At 38.4% G+C, this 21,820-nt stretch overlaps 1 protein-coding gene across 4 annotated transcripts in view; it reads right to left on the minus strand.

The window, feature by feature from the left end:
- Positions 1-21,820, minus strand: part of KIF14 (kinesin family member 14) — a 55,376-nt gene that overhangs the window by 10,292 nt on the left and 23,264 nt on the right. For 3 of the 4 annotated variants that reach the window (XR_005555057.1, XM_039329631.1, XM_039329632.1), the window contains exons 14-29: positions 21,013-21,197; positions 19,642-19,744; positions 19,331-19,491; positions 17,371-17,518; positions 16,110-16,262; positions 9,665-9,782; positions 9,129-9,219; positions 8,689-8,815; positions 7,712-7,812; positions 6,286-6,371; positions 5,789-6,010; positions 5,491-5,675; positions 5,157-5,315; positions 3,813-3,929; positions 2,291-2,365; positions 803-941 (exon numbers count right to left, since the gene is read on the minus strand). Coding sequence is in view for 3 of the 4 variants with exons in the window: in XM_039329631.1 (XP_039185565.1) it covers positions 803-941; positions 2,291-2,365; positions 3,813-3,929; positions 5,157-5,315; positions 5,491-5,675; positions 5,789-6,010; positions 6,286-6,371; positions 7,712-7,812; positions 8,689-8,815; positions 9,129-9,219; positions 9,665-9,782; positions 16,110-16,262; positions 17,371-17,518; positions 19,331-19,491; positions 19,642-19,744; positions 21,013-21,197 (2,170 nt within the window). In the remaining variant the exon portion in view is untranslated. The remainder of the gene's footprint in view (positions 1-802; positions 942-2,290; positions 2,366-3,812; positions 3,930-5,156; positions 5,316-5,490; positions 5,676-5,788; positions 6,011-6,285; positions 6,372-7,711; positions 7,813-8,688; positions 8,816-9,128; positions 9,220-9,664; positions 9,783-16,109; positions 16,263-17,370; positions 17,519-19,330; positions 19,492-19,641; positions 19,745-21,012; positions 21,198-21,820) is intronic. The other variant, XM_039329633.1, reaches the window with a different exon arrangement.

Consider the following 21,820-nt stretch of genomic DNA (forward strand, 5'->3'; position numbering starts at 1 on the left):
CTTGAGTAAGGAGAATACCCTTCATGATTTTTAGTAATAGGCAGACCATTTGTAAACATAGGTTCCAATTTAAATTCAAATGCAAGTTAAAGACAGAGTTAGGGAACGGAACTCATTCTTAACCCAAAGACTGCCTGTAAATAGATCATACTAGCCTTTGGTGCAAATACAGTTTTCTGAGATACCGTATATCAATCAAAATTGCTTTTGTGTATTTGCTTTTGCTTTGTATCAGTAATTAGTACATCCAGTAACAAATCATATTTTTCATAAGATGCAGGGGAATCAATAGGTGGATAAAAGATGTCAAATCCAGTCTAAACATCTGGCTAACTGTGTAACCAACCATAATAATAATAATGAAGAAAATCACAAAATACAAAAATCTGCAAATAGAAATAGAATGACTGTGGCAAAAGAAAGCAAAGACTGTACCAATAGTAATCGGCACCTTGATACAATCCCAAAACATCTGGAGCAATACTTAACCACCAATTGACATTGACAAAATCACCATCAGTTTTACTTGGAACAGGCAGTTTTACTTGAAACAGCTTACATCCTGCAATGATATCTTTAACACCATCAAACAACAATATACTGTATGCTTATCCCTGGTCCTTGGGAAGGATACAATAGATGGATTAAAATGCCAAATCCAGTCTAAATATCTGGCTAACTATGCTACCAACCATAATGATTATAACAGTCAATTTCCATCACAACAAAATAAAGGCATCGGTTCTTACAACTTTGTGGCCATATTTTCAAAATGATTTTGCGAGATAATAAAAATAAATACCTTCTAATAAATGAATAATCATCTGGTGGACTTGATCTAAGCAATGTTGTAATTCCAAGAATTCAGTAGCTTTATCATGTGCCTTCTTTAATGCTTGGTCAACAGATTTTTCTTCTCTTAATAGACTTATTACTTCATTCTGTTAATACGAATAAAAAGTTTTCAAGAAGATTAAAAAAACACTTTTGAAAAAATAAGCTAGTATGTGAAAAACTGCTTAAACTGGTAAATATCAGTAAGATAGATTGTTGTTGTTGTTAATTGCGAAGTCGTGTCCAACCCATCGCGACCCCATGGACAACGTTCCTCCAGGTCTTCCTGTCCTCTACCATCTTCTGGAGTCCATTTAAGTTCACGTCTACTGCATTTATTGTCATTTCTTACTGTAGGCACATTGCCACACATTAAAAATGAAATTTAGTTGCTTGCTCTCGAAGTGTACAAATACATAACACACATTTAAACATACTATAAACAACATATGTATAGACCTACACCCTTACTTATAAATAACATATAAATATTAATCACTGTCCACCTTGAATACATAATAGAAGGAGGAAACTTGAGAGTTCACAAGGTTAACACTGTATGGAACAAAACTGTGGCCGAATCTGGATGCTCTGCTTTGGATACCATGGAGCCTCCTCCCAGAAGATAACAAGGAAAACCAGTTGTGAGAAGAATAATGTAACAGAGTAGTGTAATGCAGAGGTCCCCAACCCCCAGTTCGTGGACTGGTACCGGGCCGCAGCGTGCCAAAAACCGGGCCACACAAACAAGCAAAGCCCCATCTGTGGGATTCAGGCAGCACATAAAACCATACACTCTCCAGTCTGTGGAAAAACCTTTCTCCATGGAACTAGTCCCTGGTGTCCAAAAGGTGGTGACCTCTGGTGTAATGCACTAAATAAAGCTTCTGTGGCCATTTCATTTACGCTTAAAAACTATAAGGCCCAAAAAAAAATGCTGGAAAATGAATATGTCATGCATGTGTCAAAAATATTGTGAAAAGTTATATTCCAACAGTATAGTGATTAAGAAAACTTCATTTCAAATTGTGCTGAAAAATGTAAAACAGGTAGTCCTCCTTTTAGGACCCCAACTGAGCCTAAATTTTTTGTGGCTAAGTGAAACATTTGTTCGGTGAATTTTCCCTCATTTTACGACCTTTGTTACCACGGTTGTTAAGTGAATCACTGCAGTTGTTAAGTTAGTAACACGGTTAAGCGAATCTGGCCTTCCCCATTGACTTTGCTTGTCAGAAGGTTGCAAAAAGAGATCACATGACCCTGGGACACTGCAGCCATCGTAACGATGAGTCAGTTGTTAACTGTCCAAATTTTGATCACATGACCATGGGGACGCTGCAACCATTGTAGGTAAGTGTGAAAAATGGTCATGTCACTTTTTTCGGTGCTGTTTTAACTTTGAATGGTCACTAAACGAATAGTTGTAAGTCGAAGACTACCTATAGTTCTCACTTACTTTTTTACACTCAGACATGATCTCTTCAAGGTGTTTAGCCAATTCAGTCGCTTTATTCTTCATTTGATTCTGAACCTGAAAAGAAAATATTAAGGAGTTAGTATTTGAGCAATTAAAGCAGCCCTTCTTTAATGTGAGTTTTAAAACAGCTGCATCGGTTTCCAGCTGCTTTAACACATATCAGAGAGGTATTGGGCTTGTGCAAGGTTTAAAGCAGCTCTTCCAAATAATTTTGCAAGTATGTACAGCCCAGCCCCAGAAATTGCAAACTTCCTAGAGGAACTGCAAAAGAGAAGGGTACAATTGATACATAAATTAAATAAATCAATCTGTAACCCTTTGTTAGGCAAGTCAAGATATATGAACACCTCATAAGGGGAGACTGCATACACTACAGACTGTTCACCCAAACATCACTCACAGATTGGTCTCTCCACAAGTCATCCTTTGTGAAGCGTGCAAACCAACGTCTGCATTTCCTGCATGATGAGGACAGCACATCTTTCTCCTTCTGTCCTGACCACTTTTTATAGAGGCACAATTGAGAGCATTTTAACAAACTGCATCACTGTCTGGTTTGATGGCAGCAGTGCCTCAGATAGAAAGTCCATACAGAGAGTGGCAAGAACAGCCAAGATCATAGGAAGCTCGCTTCCTGGTATTCAGGATGCTGTTTGTAAGCGCTATGTGCTTAGAGCTCAAAGCATTGAGACCCCCACACACCCACTTTACGATCTGTTTCTGTTGCACCCCTCTGATAGGATGTTTCGAAGTATTTCTAGCAGGACTACCCAATTCTGTAATAGCTTTGTTCCCTATGCCATCCATCTGGTAAACTCGCAAGATTCGTTTTTCTCACCATGTACATGTATTCATCTGAACTAGACTGTGTTGTTTTTCTGTGTCATTATAATATATGTGGGTATATGCATAATTCTTTATTTATTTTTGTCATATTTATGTGTATTGGAGGTAGTGACCCTTTGAGAGCTGTATGGAATGAAATTTCATTTTAATGTATGCCGATTAGTGTACATTCAAAGTGACAATAAAGTTATTATTCTATTCTATTCTATTCTATTCATATTAAGTGAATAAGGAGAAAAAAAGGCATTTATAGCTGCAATTCATACTGAAAAAAGGATCATACATAACTTAGCATGTACAAATAGGCTATGGCTTTAAATTCAATAATTCATAAAAACACAAATTAGTAGGATAGGGATTAAAACAGTTTTTCTGGAACTTAAATTTATCATAACTACAACTACGTATCATTTAAAATTTAGCTTAATCTATATGTTTTCGTATGGTGTAACAGATGGCATAATGAGACAAAAAAAATCCTATAAAGAATTACTTATGAAGGTACAGTTAAGTATATGAGAGCCACTAACATATTCTAGAAATTCTCAGTAAAATCAAGGTGAAGCTTGTCAAAATATTATTAAATTTGTGAAGACTTAAAAAAAAACACTTCCCCCAAGATGTTGAAAAAATAATAATTTTATTTCCACATTACCTCATTCTGTGGGTACCATTTTGAGAATTCCTTCTGCATTGTCCTGCATGTTTTTAGTATATAATCTAAAAGGCATCTCAGTCCCAAGTCTATTCCATCACAGATATCTGGTATGAACTGTTTCCAACACAAAGAAAGACAAAATAAAAATACAAAGTAAAAACTCATTTATAGTTTTCTAATAGCAATGAATGTTTATCATGGTTAATAATTCAATGCCCATTCATTCAAACAACACCATGGCTATTTGAGAGAACCATCTTTTAAAAAATTATTTATTACATTTCTATGCCACAATCAAAAAGATAAGCAACATAATCCAACATCATGAAACATAAATGGAAAAATAAATAAAACATCTGAGGTAAATAATAAGTGGTTATTAGGGGGAAAAGCCAAAACCAACATCCTTTCTAAAACAACCTACAACAATCTAGCTGTACATCGTATCCCTTTAAACCAAAGAAGCCTTTAAGAGAAGTTCTGTCTTAACCAGCTTCCAGAACACTATCAATATTGGGCAAATCAAGAAAAAAAAATTCCACCTGTTGGATTCAACCCCAAGTTCCAGCCCAGACTTAATGGAAGCAAAAAACCTAGAATAGTTTTCTTGTGATATGCACATTGGGCAAGTCAATTCTGGCTGAAGATGGAAAATCTGCAGGTATCTTGGCACTACAGGTACTCAACTTACAACTGTAAATGAGCCTGGAATTGTGGTTGTAAGTTATACCAGTCATAAAGATCCCTGGTGGCACAGTAGTTAGAATGCAGTATTGCAGGCAAACTCTGCCCATAGCCTGGAGTTCGATCCTGATGAGGCTCAAGGTTGACTCAGCCTTCCATCCTTCCAAGGTTGGTAAAATGAGAACCCAGATTGTTAGAGGCAATATGCTGGCATAAACTATCCAGATAGTGTTGGGTGGATCATCATGCCCAATTTTACAAACTTATTTTTGTGCTCATTAAGCAAACACAGCAGTTATTAACAAATCCATTTTCCGCAATGAGCAGTTTTTGCTGGAAAACCAAGTATATGCTGATTTCCAGCAAAAAAAAAATATTGTAAATCATGGCAGTGTGATTGCGGGAGGCTGCAAATGACTATAAATGCAGGCTAGTTTCTGTGTGCCCAAAATGTGACAGGGGAGGAGGGGTAGCTATCAGAATTGGGATCATAAGTAGCCCTGGGGTGATCTGTTGATGCTTCAAACTGTTACTAAGTGACTAATTGTAAGTGAAGAACTACCTGTCTACACATGCACACACACACACACACACACACACACACACACACACACACACTCTGTACACATAAATACACACACCTTTACTTTACTTTACCTTTGCATTGCTTTCATCCCCTCTGTTTCCATCTGTAAAACTTAAATATGAGCCAGTCACTGCTGCCAAATGCCCTATGTGTTTAGCAAGGTGTTTCAATATTTGCATTATTTTCTTCTCTGCCTCTCCTACTACTGACGACAAGTCTGCACAGCCACCCTGGAAGATAAACCTATAGCATGAGGAAGTAGTTGCTGTTTGAATTTTCCTCATTCATCCCAATTCACAAGGTTAAAATAGCATAAACTAAATTTAAACTGATGATGTGTATAAATTCATTTAAGCAGTACTTCCAGTACTGATATTTATAAGGGCCACTTGCAAGATCCCTTACCTGGAAGAGCAATTGCAGATATCCTCCCAAATGTTTTATTTCTTCCCTTAGTTCATCGAAAACTTTTACAAATTCATTATTTTTTTGGAAATTCTTCAGCCACTGATTAGTCAGAACAACAAACTGTTGGAAAGCTGATGTAATTGCTATGCTGCAGGACTGAGCAGCTTGATCAATGGTGAAAACTAAACAGAGATGAAATCCTCAATTAGAATGCAAATTGAGAATTGGGAAAAACTTAATACCCCTTATGTTTCAATTAAAGCAATCTGATTTGTGTTTAATAAATAGAGCTTACAGTTCTCTGGATTTTCTTCAGCTTGTTCATAAGCTTTTGTCATAGCTGTGACTCGAGTATATATTGTAATCAAAGTTTTTAAAAGAATTTGCACCATGCTTTCTTGTTCTTCCTGAACCTGTCCCAGCACATTCAAAGCCGAACTTAGCAGTTCCTTACAAATGCCTGGTATAAATGATTCAGGAGAATCTGAGATCAATTTGGCCAATGTATCAGTTGCACCTAGGATAAAAGAAAACTTGAGCATCATGATAGCCAGTATGATTTTCCCTACTTTTAATCAAGTTTTCCCTCTGCAAAATAAATGTTTTAAAAAAATCATTTGAAAGAGGGAAAAATATATCAAAGAAAACATAAAATATACTTTTTAAAAACTTTTATAAAACTTCAAGGACTTTAATAGAAGGCCAATAAAATAAAAGCCGTGATTAAAAACACTTTTTGAAGGGCAGAGCATTACAATATACATATATACAATATACATATATACAATATACCTGTTGCGTATGAATTGTGCAGTTTCACCTTTATCCCAGACAAACACCCAGAGATTCTCTTGCTCTTTCTCAAACTTCTACTTCTCCTTAAATTGTGCAAGAACCAAGTAAAAAAGATCATATTTAGTTTCCAGTAACACTTCTAAAAATGCCAATATTATTTCACAGTCTGCATTCCCGGGGTATCAGCTTCATGCCAATCAGTCTACTTTCGTTCCTAAGGAGGATGGCTTTGGGTCTCACACAGAGGTAGTGTCTTTAAGGCATCCTTCCGTGCTAGAGATAGGAAAATTAGGATTCCTTTTAAACAAAAGCAAAGATGGAGGAGAGGACGGAGGAAAAAACTGGGAACCGAGGGTGGAAGAGTGAGATTTACTGTCTTTCCCAAAACTGGAATCTCCAGGAAACTAAGTAGAAGAACTAAGTAAATGAGTTCAGGAAAACTGAAGCTGAGAAACAGATATTTAGATGAGGTTATTTCCCAAGAAATTGATTTGAACATTTAGCATGTGGGTTTTTTGTGTTTATGACTACAATGTGTTGTCTCCTGTTTTAAATTTAATTTCTCTGCACAAGGTTGGTTTTTTGAACCCAGTCTTTCTATTCTCCAGACTGGGTATTAAGGTTTTTTTAAGTAGATTTTTTTCTGATCTATATTAATAAATTTGAAACTTCCCTCAACATTTTTTTTTTTTTTTTAGATTCTGGCAGAATCTTCAACCGGAATAGGCCAGCAACATCTGGCAGGATAACATATTCTTTGATGAATTTTAAGTCAAGCTTTTATTGTTCTCGTAATCTGAAGAGCTCCATGGCTGTATTCTTAAAAGATAGACTGTCTGCATTTTAATATTTAAAGTTTAAAATTTGACCTTTTTGTTTTATTTCTTTACAGAATAAAGTTTGATTTTGTTTATTGTTAATGAGATTTCCCTCCCATGTAGGGAAAGAAGGGTTGAAGCCTCTAGTCACATGCTTCTCCTTCTACTTATAACTTGGCCAGGAGGTAGCATTCTTGAAATTTCTTCCATTTTTAACATTTTGATATTTGATTGCCAGAAAGACAGCATTGTTGTGAGAGTTTTCTCACACACATTCTAGGTTTAGGGGCTGGCACCCCTAATAAAATAGGCAGTGGCAGTAGGAAGTAAGAAACTGTTTCTGCAAACTAAGGCTATGGTGTAAAGACCCAGATTTTCAGGAATCTCTAGCCTTGCAGTGATGGGCTTATCCCTTCGATAATAATTAGAAATATCCTTTACTAAATGTAATGATCAATACTTATGGAATTGCTTCAGGAACACCATTGGCTTCCTTATAAAAAATTAAGCATCTCAACAACAATATTGATATCTATTTCCTCTTACTTTGGGAAATGCAGTTTGGTGACCTTGAGATACAATCTGACCTAATCTGTTCTACTTACCTCCTTGTAGAATTGGAACAGTTGGATGCATTTGAAAAATCAGGTTCCCACTCATCAGTGGGATCATAAAAGATCTCATCAGTTCCCTCAGTGGTGTTCGTCTGGAAAATAAAGGAATTTGTTTTCGTGAAGGTCATTTCCACAGTTTAAGACTCAACTTGTACTAGGATAAGATCACATGCTAAAATGCAGGCTCAACCTACTATTTTTAAAACTCATACTCAAGATTCATATTCAAAATTCATTACTCTTTCCACAAAGATTAAAGCCTATAGAAGAACTTTTTTCATATATCATATTTCCAAATGTAGGCCTGCCCTTCACAGTATACTATATATCAATAACTGATATTTAAAAGTAGCCATTTATTACTGTACTTCAGCTAACATAGCAAACCCATACCGGCCCTCATAAAAAGTAAATCAGTACTTTTCTGCAGTTTTTTTTCTTCCTTAAATGAGTTTGATCAGAAGTGCAAGTGATTTATAAGAATATAGAGACATTCCTTTCTTTGAAACTTAAGGAGCCTTCTGGAAGTCAGGTGACCTTAACAAATCTTAATAACTAGTAAAATAAAAAAGAAGAAAAGTGCACACTGATATTAGGGAAAGGTATGTGGGTATCTCCGATTTGTTTCTCCGTAGAAAAATGTCTTTCTGAATGAGATTCACGTGCTTACTTCTCTTTGCAAAAGTAAAAGGTCATTCACCCATCTCTCACTGATACTTCTGTGTCACATATAAAAGGTTTTAAGAGTCAGCCGAACGTTGTAAAATGCAGACTCGTTTCAAAGATAACTAATGGCTATCTGTGTTAAAATATTTCTTCCGGATGTCAAAGCATGCTCTCATTTTTCTTGCACTTCTGCAGAGGCAGGCAATGAGATGGTACTCATGTTGGCAAATTCTGAAAGTTCTTCTACCTCTCATTCATAAAAGCAATAGGAAGCATTTCAGGATTATTTTTTTTAAACAAACCTCATATGCTTCTTTCATCGCAGCCAGCTTGTCTTCAAATTTCTCAAGGCTCCAGTATGTTGCAACACCCAGCCTGATGTTACGGACCTGCACTTGGAGGCCATTTTGTTGAGCCATGACATCATGTCTGATAAAAGAGCATAATAAACTTATTTCCAGAATATAAAATGTCAGTCACCATCTGATGCACCATCCCTTTTATAATTGATGGCTAGGGTGCAAGGTTGTATTTTACAGGCTGAGAAGGTAACAAAATATCTGTTTCAATTTCAGAATGAAACATTTTAAAAACAGCAAAAGATCTTTTGTGTTATTTTTAGAAACTATTCAGACTACAATGGCCACTCTGAAACCCGGCTTTAATTTGATGGCTTAAAGGCAATCATCAAATTACAGTAATTAAAAGGAGCAACTTCCAATATTTTAATCCAACAACATACCTACAAAAAACAGTGTGCTTGTCAAGTTTACTGCTGATTGTGTTGGCCTCTCTGAGCATCATAGACAGTTTCAAAGAATCCCAGTTTGGTTCTGCAAAATGTTTTTTGAAAAGAGTTATCAACTCTGGAAATTAAAGCAAAAATTCCTTATTTATAAGAGCACTCGCATATTATTTGTTAACCCCTCTAAATTTTTCTAGGTTTTTTTAACCAATATTTTTTGTATTTTATTCAATACATAACATTTTTTCAAGGTTTTATATCTCTCTGGATATAAATGCAAATATTTAAAGACGCAAATATTTTTCTGTATCCTTCCATATAAAGAGACAATTCTATCATTTATTCTTTGAAATTTATCCTGGTGTAGCAGATACAATATATTTTGTCTTTCCCATTATAAACAGAGGAAGGGGCCCTTCCCAGAGCTCTGCTAAAAAAAAAAAAAAAAACACTTTTGTTACTTATTTAAAATGCATTAATATTTATTTATGGGCAACTACCAGACAGGTAATTTTATAACATTATAGCCATACCTTTATTCCTATTTCCCTGACTCTGCTGAAGAATTTCCACTTCTTGAGCAATTTTCTGCTTCTCAGCCTCCAGAGCTTCAAGAATCTTAGCATGACGAACTGTATGATCTTCTAAAACCTAAAACAAAGTCAAGATATGGAGCCTTCTTTTAAAAGCTTTCAAAACGGGAGGATGCATTCTAATAGGATGGTGGGCTCACAGGAGAACAGATAGTTCTCAACTTATGACCACAATTAAACCCAAAACTTTCATCGCAAAGCATGACAGTTGTTGAGTCCTGCTCCATTTTACAACCTTTCTTGCAACAGTTGTTATGTGAATCTGGCATCTCCATTGACTTTGCTTGTTAGAAGGACACAAAAAGTGATCACATGATTCTGGGACACTACAGCTGTAATAAATATGAATTAGTTGCCAAGCATCCAAATTTTGATCTCATGACCAGAGATGCTACAAGGTCATGAAAAACGGTCATAAGTCACTTTTCTCTGTGCCATTGTAACATTGAACGGTCACTAAACGAATTGTTGTAAGTCAAGGACTACTTCTGTCAAAAAAGTTGAGAAAGTGGGTGGAGCCTCAATCGCTCTGTCATGGCTGCAATCTTGATTTTGACTACACCACCCCCTCAGGACACAGGTTCTAACATGTAAGAACATTTAGGGAAACGTTCCCTAAATATTTATGTGCATGATTGCCTCTCCCTAAGGGAGTCTGCCTGTCCCAGTACATTAGATAGGGTAGATGAACTCCAGGCCTTTTCCCTAAATGCTCTTACATGGTGGGATCTCAGAGGCACATCTTCTCCATGGCTACCTTAGCCTCTCAGCTGAGATTTGGGGGCAGGAGAAGCCTTATCCTCCAGAAGGGTGAAGACCTGGCTCTTCTCCAGGCTTATTTTAGCAGTATAGATGGTTCTAGAACCTTGGCAAGAAGAGTATGATTTTTTTATTACTGTGAGCTGCCTAGTAACACCATGTGAGATAGGTAGCCATATAAGTTCTTCAGATAAATAAACAAATCTCTGATGGTGCATCATTTCAGATCTGAAGACAAAAAGGTGTTTCAGAGAGGATAGTCATGCGTATGTACCATCTGCCTGTAGCTCCTTACACCAAATCTCTATTTTCCTGAGATTGTACAACAGATGCTATGGGAAGGACAATGATCCCTAGAAAAGATCCAGCTGTTTAAAAAGTTGAGAAAAGCGCTAGAGCGATACTCCCACACACCCCTGAACATCCTGTGTCCTTCTGAATCCGAAGAGTTGTTTAATTGTATTTCGTAGTTCCCTGTCTCCATCATTTCTCCTTGAAAAGAGGTTGACAACCAGCAAGAGACATATTCTGAGGAATATCAGTGTTGATGGCCCCTTTTATCCAGCTTTATAAATTTCTAATACTAAAGAGTTTTACTGCTTTTAAAGTTTATTAGTTATTGTTCCTATTCTAAATGTAAGTGTCAGAATCCAATTATATTTCATCTTTAATTATCAAATATAGAAACTCCCAATTCTGCCATCTCTGGATTCTGCCATAAGAGGGAGAGAAGGGGGAGAACAAAGGGGCTTTATGGCCCTCACTTCCTTCAGTACACTTCAAAGGGCTGAATGTTGAATGTGTGTTTATTGTAACCTCGAAGTGTTAGCATACCAAAGGAGAGTATTTGCCTTTCATGTAGTTATCTGAAGTCTCCATCCAGACGGAAGAAAGAAGAAAAGGGGTGGAATTGTGATACTTGAAACTATCACTGGAAGGGGGGTTGATTGGGTGGGACTACTGGGGAACCCCTTAAAACCTTGAATGGAAGAGCTTGAACCCCAAGTCCTGTCTAGCATGCCTGCAACCACTTCTCTTAATAAAGGATTCCTGTTGGAAGAATTATTCCAAGAGTTCTGTCTTCTTAAGATGCAAAGTGGGGTGGGTCCTTACAAAACAGTGACTATATTAATCCCCCCCATGCCCGAAGCTGTGAAGGTGAAAGCCTTAATAGACTCTGGCTGCACCCGCTGCCTTATTAGCCCAACACTAGTGGGGAATCTGGGCATCCCATCCAGGAGACTGGAACAACCAATCTCATTTGGCCAGCTAGATGGATCCATAGCAGGGGGGATGCCAGCTACCCTAGCCACTCTGCCAATACACCTCTCCCTGGGCAACCATGAAGAGGACTTAACGTTTGTGGTGACCCCAGGTATGGAATGCCCAATGATTCTAGGGATGGAATGGTTGAAAAAATGGAACCCCTGGGTAAATTGGAGGACGACAGAAATCAAATTCCCGAAGGGGGACCCTATGGACTTAAAACCCCAAGGGAGGCTACCAGAATCAAGAATAGAAAAAGCATCCATAGGAGAGGAAAAAAGATTAACAGAAATACCAGAGGAATATAGGGACCTTGCTGAAGTCTTCAGTGAGGAGAGGGCGAATGAGCTTCCCCCCCACCGACCCACAGACTGTACCATTGAATTCAAGCCTGGGGCAAAACTCCCGAAGCCCAGATTATACTCCATGAGCCCAAAGGAGAAGGAGGAAATGGAAAGATTTATAAAAAAAAAACCTGGAGAGAGGTTTCATTGAGCCAGCCAAGCCTAAAGTGGCTGCCCCGGTCCTTTTTAGAGAGAAGAAGGATGGCTCTTTACGTTTATGCGTGGATTATAGGGCCCTGAATACAATCAGTGAAAGCAACCTATACCCGCTGCCCCTCATGAAAGACATGCTGTCACACCTATCGAAAGGGAAAATTTTTCTAAACTAGACTTAAGGGAAGCTTACTATCGCGTGAGAATCAAGGAAGGGGACGAATGGAAGACTGCATTTAACTGCCCCATGGGGTGCTATCAATTCAAAGTCTTGCCATTTGGATTACAAGGGGGCCCTGCAGTCTTTATGCAATTAATCAATGACGTTCTAAGGGAGCACCTATTTAAGGGGGTCCTTGTTTACTTGGACGACATTCTTATCTTTACTGAAACAAAAGAAGAACACGTCAAACTTGTCAGAGCGGTTTTAAAGAAGCTGCGAGCCGCTCACCTATATGCCAAACTCTCAAAATGCGAATTCCACCAGGAAAGGATAGACTACCTAGGCTATCGCATATCCCCACAGGGTATTGAAATGGACCCGGAGAAGGTCAAAGCAGTACTAAATTGGGCACCACCCCGCACAAGAAAGCAACTACAAAGTTTCCTGGGCTTTGCAAATTTTTACCGCCAATTCATCCCCTCATTTGCACAGATAGCCTTGCCCCTCACTAACTTACTAAAAACGAAGGGAACATCCTCAGTAAAACCTAGCCAGCCACTAACATGGACAATGGAGTGCCAAGCAGCGTTTGAGAGACTAAAGAGACTTTTTTCTGCCGAACCAGTACTAAGGCACCCAGACATGGACAAGCCCTTCATAATACAGGCAGATGCAAGTGATGTGGCAGTGGGGGCTGTGCTATTACAAGAAAATGATGATGCAGTATTGCAACCCTGTGCATATACATCCAAGAAACTCACGGAAACAGAACAGCGCTGGCCCGTATGGGAGAAGGAGGCTTATGGGATACGTTGGGCATTACTCACGTGGCGACAGTTCCTGGAAGGCAACAAAATCCCCTTCCAGGTGTGGACTGATCACAAAAATTTAGAAGCCCTGAAAACTTCCAGGAAACTCAATCCCAAACAAGCCCGCTGGTCCCAGCATTTTCACCAATTCCAATTTAAGCTCAAACATTTACCAGGAAGAAAGAACTTCCTGGCAGATGCACTATCTCGCATGCCTCAATATAACAGCGCACGAACCACAGACTCTAGACCAATAATGGCAGAGTCACAACTGGCAGCACCAGTAACCACAAGAACCCAAGCCAAAATAAAACCACAACTGGACAGCCAAACTGGGATTGAATTCAGAAAAAGTTTGGAAACAGATGACTGGTTCCAGAAAAACAAACATGTGTGCACAATGAGAGACGGGTTGCCTTGGGTAGGGGAAAAGTTATATATACCAACAACTCAAAGACTAACTTTCATGCACCTTTGCCATGACACAAAATCAGCAGGGCATTTTGGATTTGTAAAAACTTTACACTTAATTAAACGGCAATTTTGGTGGCCATCAATAAAAAAGGACATAGAAAGTTATGTTGCCAGCTGCCCAACCTGTGCATCAGCAAAGAGGTTGCAAGGGAAATCGCCAGGGCTATTACAACCAGTGGCAAGTCCCTCAGCCCCCTGGAGGGAAATAGCCATGGATTTTATAGTGGAATTGCCAGAAAGCAATGGGAATACTGTTATCTGGACAGTCACGGACCTATTTTCCAAACAGGTGCACTTTATCCCTTGCCAAAAAATTCCCACTGCAAAGGCCTTAGCAAAACTTTTCATCCAGCACATTTACAGATTGCACGGGGCACCCCAACGCATCATCTCTGATAGGGGAGTGCAATTTACGTCTGCATTTTGGAAGGAATTTTTATCCCTCTTAGGGACCACTCAGGGATTGACATCTAGCCACCACCCTCAAGGAGATGGACAAGCGGAACGCTGCCAGTCGGTACTTGAGCAATATTTGAGATGTTTTTTAAATTTCCAACAGAGTGATTGGACGGACTTACTTCCTTTTGCAGAAGTTGCCTACAATAATGCAGTCCACTCCAGCACAGGCTACACTCCTTTTCAAATAGCCAACGGTCAAAGTTTCAACCCTATGCCAGAGTTAACCCCAAAAGAACCAACGATCCCTTCACTGAAAGAATGGATGGAAAACCTACAAAACACCTGGCCAATAGTCAGAAAATCACTAGATGAAGCTAGGCGGGCATACAAAGCACAAGCCGATAAAAAAAGGGTTGAGCCTACACCATTCATTATAGGAGAAATGGTGTACTTATCTACAAAATACCTAAAGTCCCTACAGCCCTGTAAAAAACTTGGACCAAAATATATAGGACCTTTTCCAATTAAAAGAATCATAAATCCAGTAACAGTAGAATTAGAATTACCCAAAAACCTCAGGCAAATACACCCAATTTTTCATTGCAGCTTGCTGAAAAGAGAGCATCAGTCACATCTACGGCCAAAAATCCCCCCACCACCACCTCCACTCATGGTGGAGGGTGAACAACACTTCGAAATAAAGGAAGTCCTGGATTCTAGGAGATATCATGGGGCAACTCAGTACCTAGTTGCCTGGAAACACCTCCCTGCCTCACAAAATGAGTGGGTCCATAAACGTCATGTCAGAGCCCCGAAGCTATTGAAGAAGTTTCACACAGAGTATCCTAACAAGCCTGACTAAATTTTATACTTGTGTTTTCTTTCAGGTGGATCTCTCTTATTGTTAAGAGGGGCCGGATGTCAGAATCCAATTATATTTCATCTTTAATTATCAAATATAGAAACTCCCAATTCTGCCATCTCTGGATTCTGCCATAAGAGGGAGAGAAGGGGGAGAACAAAGGGGCTTTATGGCCCTCACTTCCTTCAGTACACTTCAAAGGGCTGAATGTTGAATGTGTGTTTATTGTAACCTCAAAGTGTTAGCATACCAAAGGAGAGTATTTGCCTTTCATGTAGTTATCTGAAGTCTCCATCCAGACGGAAGAAAGAAGAAAAGGGGTGGAATTGTGATACTTGAAACTATCACTGGGAAGGGGGGTTGATTGGGTGGGACTACTGGGGAACCCCTTAAAACCTTGAATGGAAGAGCTTGAACCCCAAGTCCTGTCTAGCATGCCTGCAACCACTTCTCTTAATAAAGGATTCCTGTTGGAAGAATTATTCCAAGAGTTCTGTCTTCTTAAGATGCAAAGTGGGGTGGGTCCTTACATTAAGTTCCATTCAAAGACAGATGTGAGTGTTTGATTTGAGAAAGAGATAATTATTTGATGGTTCCATCCTTGAAACATTGTTGAATGTCATTAAGGAGTCCCAAGAAGTGTGTCTTCTCTGACATGGTGCCTGCCCCCTGGAATGGTATCCTCCCTGCATTCATATTCCCCTGATCCCACTGTCCTTTGAAGGGAATCAGCGGAATATGAATGCAGGGAGTTTTTCCGGAGGCTCTTTGATGAAAGCTATTTTTTCTTTTATTGTCTTGCATTATTGGATCTTGTTCTTTTTAAGATGTTATCCATTTAATCAAATTGTACTGTCTTTTTGGATATTCCGTTATTGGTGGTAAAGAGTTCATTGGGTAAAGAGTCAATTAGTTGGGCAGCTCTAGAAATGTGATCATTAATTCATTCTGATTCCTGCTAATGGGACTCTAAATATCTATCGCTGCAAACTTACAGCCTCAACTTAAGCCTGGATAATACATCAGCGATGTTGTTAATTTTTCTAATAGTTTCATGGATTTCATGGAAGAGATCAACTCAACGACATCTGAAAGTCACTCATTTTCTTGAAGATACTGGAGAAAAGTACTAACATATGAAGTTAAGTCCATTTACCTCTTTGGCAGCCAATGTCTCTATTTCCAATCTCTTCTTGTTGAAGTTTACTTCTAGCTCAAGGCCTCGCTTTGCTTTCTGCAGTTCTTCAATTTTGTTTGCAGCCATCTGATTGCTCATCTCCTGTAATTGTTTCCTACGGGATTCCTCTTCCTAAAAAATAAAAGAGACTGAATCATAGGTACGAACTTAAAGATTTTATTCCATAAAAGCCACTGCTCAAAATGAACAATATTTTATTATTTTACATATGTACATGGAATGGAGAAAAAGATTTCTGTATGACTATTTCCCGCCTTTTCTTCTATACATCTTCTTTTAATACTGTGTAATAGTCCTATCCTCATTAACAAAGAAGCAGACCAAAGATAAAGATACAAATCCCTCTGAATTGTTGTCACAGGAACAAAGGATGCTCACTGCCCCGTTGAAGACATTGCAATTGGATACAATGGAACAACAATTGAAGAAAAATATGGGATGGAGAATTAGCACTTTATAGCTTTTATTATTTGGCTGTGGGAAAAGCTGCTATGAAGTTAAAGATGTTTGGGCAGAAATGAGTCCATGTTAACATAAATGCAAACTTTTTAATTTCAGGGATAAAATACATAAATATCACAGAATACAATTGATAGGAAGTTTTGAACAAAGAAAAGGTTCCATTTCTCTCCTGAAAGTATCATGATTTATGACTTCATCCATTCAGAGAAGTGGATGCAAGTGGTCCTCTTTATCTGCAGTGTTATTAGACATGTGAGTAACGAATTCCCACTTGGTAAATGCAAACCAGATTGCCTTATCTGCAGCAAAGAGTTTCAATGGTCTGCTGCTTTCAAGCATGGCTTCACTTTGAAGGAGAACTTGTCGACTTGTGTTTCTTGTATAATTTGCACATTAATAAAGTCGATCTCTTCAAGGTCCTGTTGGGCTAGAAAAGAACTCCTGCAAATAACAAGGTGCCCCTCTATAAGATCAAAGATCAGGCCCTGCAGAGATGAAAGGCTGAATGAGAAAGTTTACTGCTAAGGCTATATACGAAATGGATAGACAGCTTCAAGAAAGAGGCTTAGGGGGGGAAATGTATTGCAGTTTGCTTGAAAACTCACAACCTAGTTTTATTATGGGTTTCTACCTTTATTCTCTTACTCATGTGGTCAAATGCATACAACTATAAGCTTACTTACATTTCAAAGTTTATCACTTGTTATTGCATGTTAGATTAAGATATGGCTTTATAAAAGTATCAGTAATGACCTACCAGTTGTGCTTCTAATGATTTTATTTTGGTCTCATAATTTTGTTGCTGAGCACTAAGTTCTTCCTGAGCCATTTCTTTGGCAAGTTGGATCCCTTGCATCATTTCTTCCTTAGCTTTAAGCCGTGCTTCTTCTATTTCTGATTCAAGCCTAGGAGCATTTTGAAATGAATGCTACAGTTTATACCTAAAAAATACTACATATGAAAGAATAAAAATCTATAAACGCTAATATAATTTTTGAATATTCCCAAGAAGTAAGTGTTGTTTTCAAGTTCTAAAGAGGGCATACAATATACATATTTTATACTTATAAATTATGTTTAATCTCAAATATGTTATGCTGAATCTCTATCCTTTCATCTAGAATTCCTTTTTAACTTTAGATCTAAATTAGTTCTGTTGGGAAATGAGTTCAAATTTAAATCTCACTGCTTTTTGGAATGAGAGGACATACACAAACCAAATGAAAAAAAATAAATTACAGGTAGTCCTCAATTAACAACAGTAATTGTGACCAGGAACTGGTTGCTAAGAACCAGGTTGCTAAGAGATGAGGTCATAAAGCACAACATTACTTGACTGACCTAACTTACAATGGCAGTTGCAGCAGTTCCGGTTGCCATTGTTAGATGAATCCTGTGTTGTCATTAAGCAAAATGTCAAATGATCACCATTTGTGACCTCCTACCAGCTTCCCCATCAACTTTGCTTATCTGAAGCCAGCAGTGAGGGTCAAAATGTTGACCATATGACTGTAGAAAGTTGTAATGCCATAGTTGCAAACCCACTGCCAAATGCCCAAATTGTGATCATGTAACTGCAAGGACACTGTGACAGCCACAACTCCAAGGACCATTCATAAGTCTCCTTGCTGAGTTACAGTGTAACCAGAAATGGCCGCTGAACGAATGGTCATTAAACTAGTTCAGGGGTAGGCAACCTCGGCTCTTTTATGACCCATGGACTTCAACTCCCAGAATTCCTGAGTCAGCTATGCTGACTCAGGAATTCTGGGAGTTGAAGTCCATAAGTCATAAAAGAGCCAAGGTTTCCTACCCCTAAACTAGGACAACCTGTAATGGTGATCAGTTTTGTTATACTCCAGAAGCATTTGTTGGTGCCACACAGAAAACCATGCTTCATTTTCTTCGGCTTAAAAAAAAACCCTTGCAGATTAGTACTAATGTGATAGATTCTATTATCAGCCAGCAATGCCCCTTTGAATGTTCCTTAGGTCAAATGGGATAAACTTTGTGTAAAAGAATTAATTGAGACAAGTTTGACATCAGGACTCATGACAAGAACAAAGTAATATGAGAGCATCTCAGTCTCCCAGGATACTTTACAATTTCAAAGTGCTCATTTTGGGACAACAAGGCTGGCAACAACCACACTGAATGAAAGACTGTTGAAGTCATATACAATACCTCAGAGGAGTTAGGCCCTTGGTGACCAGCCTTGGCAACCGTAAAACTTGTGGACTTCAACTCCCAGAATTCCAGGAGTTACAAATATTAATTGATTAAGTATTTTTAAACTATGTCAAATGTAACATGTGTCTATATAACCCCTCCCTCTGGCCTGTACTTGATTCCAATTTAACTTCTCCCTCAATCTAACCACTCTATGCATCCGATAAAGTAAGTGGTAGCTCCCAAAAGTTTAGGCCTTTTAATACAGCAATATTTTCTGATCAAACTCCCCCTGACATGATTTGATTATATTTTTATACAGGCAATCCCAGGTTACATAAGTTCTGACAAATGTCATCTTGGTTTTATGAACAGGATGCAAAAATATGAGCAAAACGAGCAGCTGTGGTTTTGCATATAATGCACAGCATGCAATCAAACCCCAACTGCCTGTGTATGAAAATTCTACAAGCCAGCGTGCAGCATTCATATCATATGCAAGATAAAATACAGGGACTATTTAAAGCATAACATCTGCTATTACTCACTGAGCTCTCTGAGCAGCCAGCAATTCATTTTTTGCAAATTCAAAGTCCTTTGGACCATCCTCAGGAAATGAAGCCCCACAAGACACACTTTTTATCTTCTGAACTTCAGCTGGATGATTAAATCGGAAATAATGGTCTCCTCCAAGGATGATGCGATCACCCTAGGAAATCCAGATAGTATTGAATTTAGGTCATCTTATATAAAATTTCTGCAGAGTATACAGGGACAGTCTATTCTAAACAAGTATATGAACTTAAATTTGAAAACCACATGTAAATAAACATAATTACAGCTGTGTCTATTGACTTACATGATGTAGAAGTGTAGCTCCTGAAATGCATTCCCCATTAACATATGTCTTTGCTTCTGCAATAGGAACAATACTCACAACTCCACCCTTATGTCTGATAACACTACAAATAAAAAAAAAACATTCCAAGAAATAAATGTTGTTCGCATCTGAATAGCAGTAAGCAATAAGCTTTTTTGAATTTGATCGAAAACAGTGGAACATTTTATTCCTTTGCTGTATTATAAATCATGTCCTTTGACATGATTGTCATTTTTATAGATCATACTGTTGTCTAGTGCTGCTGTTTTTGGCAAAGCATGTTGGAAGAAAACTTTTGTTTTCCCAAGTTTGCAGAATGAGTTTCATGTTTAGAGGAGTCACAGCTATCATTTAAGAAATATGAAATGAGTAGATTTTAGAAAAGTCATAACATGTCACAAAGACACCGTGAACTGATAGCCAGAGGTGAAAAAGCTCGTAATAAGGAACAAGGGACATTCATGAGAAATAGGCTGCCGACAATCTATTACAATGAAAGAACTGGAAAAGGAATTCAGAATTTAAAACTTGGGACACAAAGACGGACAGATATTATTAGATTCTGAAGAAGCTGATCTTCATCATTACCAAAGTTGCTTAGTATCTGCAAAAAAAAAAAAAAAAAAGCCTGAACTTGGATAACCAATTTAAGTCCTTGACTCTCTTGCAAGAGTTCTTGAGTATGATGTGAGTTCCTGCAAGAGAGAATTATTATATAAATGTGTTAGCATTTATTCATAGCAGTCTAATTCCATACACTGCATCCAAGACAACTTTGCTGTCAGAATTTAATTCTTTTTCATGGGATGTTCTGCTACCTAATTTCTCAGTATTCTTTTTTGCCCTCTGCTTATGTTCAGAAGTATAATGTCAGTCCTGCCTTAACTTCTACCTTGAAGTAAGAAAGGCCCTTGACTCCATTTGTTGAGAAAGGTGTCATTTACTAAAGGTCAAGTGCATTACAGTAAAGCAAAGTCAAAACTGAAGTTCGCTAGATAAATTCCTATAACTTTTCCCTCCCAGACACTTCCCATTGCTGGTTCCCCACCTCCACCCCATCCTCCAATCAGTTTTGAAACAGATGTTTTTGAAACAGTCACTCCTGCAGCTGCATTCTTCTCCCAGGGAAACGGCCTTGAAGACTGGTCTCTGAGCGGCATGCTTCTTTCCATCAGTTTCACTTTCCCTCCCCCCCCAAAGCATCCACCCTTCCCCAGAGTCCATGGCAGAATGGCATGAGGTGGCAGTTCTGACACATATGCTCTTTCGACAACTCCTGCTGAATTCAAATCTCTAACACAAGGAGACACAAGGCATTTCTCATTCCTTATTCCTTCATTTAGTACATACCAGTGGTCATCAGCAATTAAGATGCCAGACAGCTGAATATCATGACATGAATTTGGCTTGCATTTCCCAACTGTAGTTTTTCCTTCCTTAATCATGTACAATAACATCTCGGACAGTTGAGGATCTTCATTGAGATTAACCAAATTAGGCAAACTGTTATCCACCTTAAATGTAATGCCGGCTTTCTAAAATGGAGAATTAAGAAAGAGAGCAATTCATATTTGGGATTTGAAAACAGTATATTAGTAAAAGTTGAGTTGTTATATTATTTGTAACTTTTAAGAATAAGGCTTGACTTCTGCAATTTTGTACCTTCTGGACATATTGAAATTCTACTCCCACTTTAGTATAAATAATGGCTGAGAATTATGTGAGCCAAAGTATCTGAAATCTTGTTGTTGTTAATTGCGAAGTCGTGTTCGACCCATCGCGACCCCATGGACAACATTCCTCCAGGTCTTCCTGTCCTCTACCATCTTCTGGAATCCATTTAAATTCACACGTACTGCTTCAGTGACTCCATCCAGCCATCTCATTCTCTGTCGTCCCCTTCTTCTATTGCCCTCAATCTTTCCCAGCATTAGGCTCTTCTCTAGTGAATCCTTCCTTCTCATTAGGTGGCCAAAGTACTTGAGTTTCAACTTCAGGATCTGGCCTTCTAAAGAGCAGTCGGGGTTGATCTCTTCTAGGACTGACCGGTTTGAACGCCTTGCAGTCCAAGGGACTCGCAGGAGTCTTCTCCAGCACCATAGTTCAAAGGCCTCAATTCTTTTGCGCTCAGCCTTTCTTATGGTCCAACTTTCACAGC

Source organism: Crotalus tigris, unplaced genomic scaffold, assembly GCF_016545835.1.
Source record: "Crotalus tigris isolate CLP2741 ecotype Arizona unplaced genomic scaffold, ASM1654583v1 scf7180000024401.5802323, whole genome shotgun sequence".
NCBI lineage: Eukaryota > Metazoa > Chordata > Lepidosauria > Squamata > Viperidae > Crotalus > Crotalus tigris.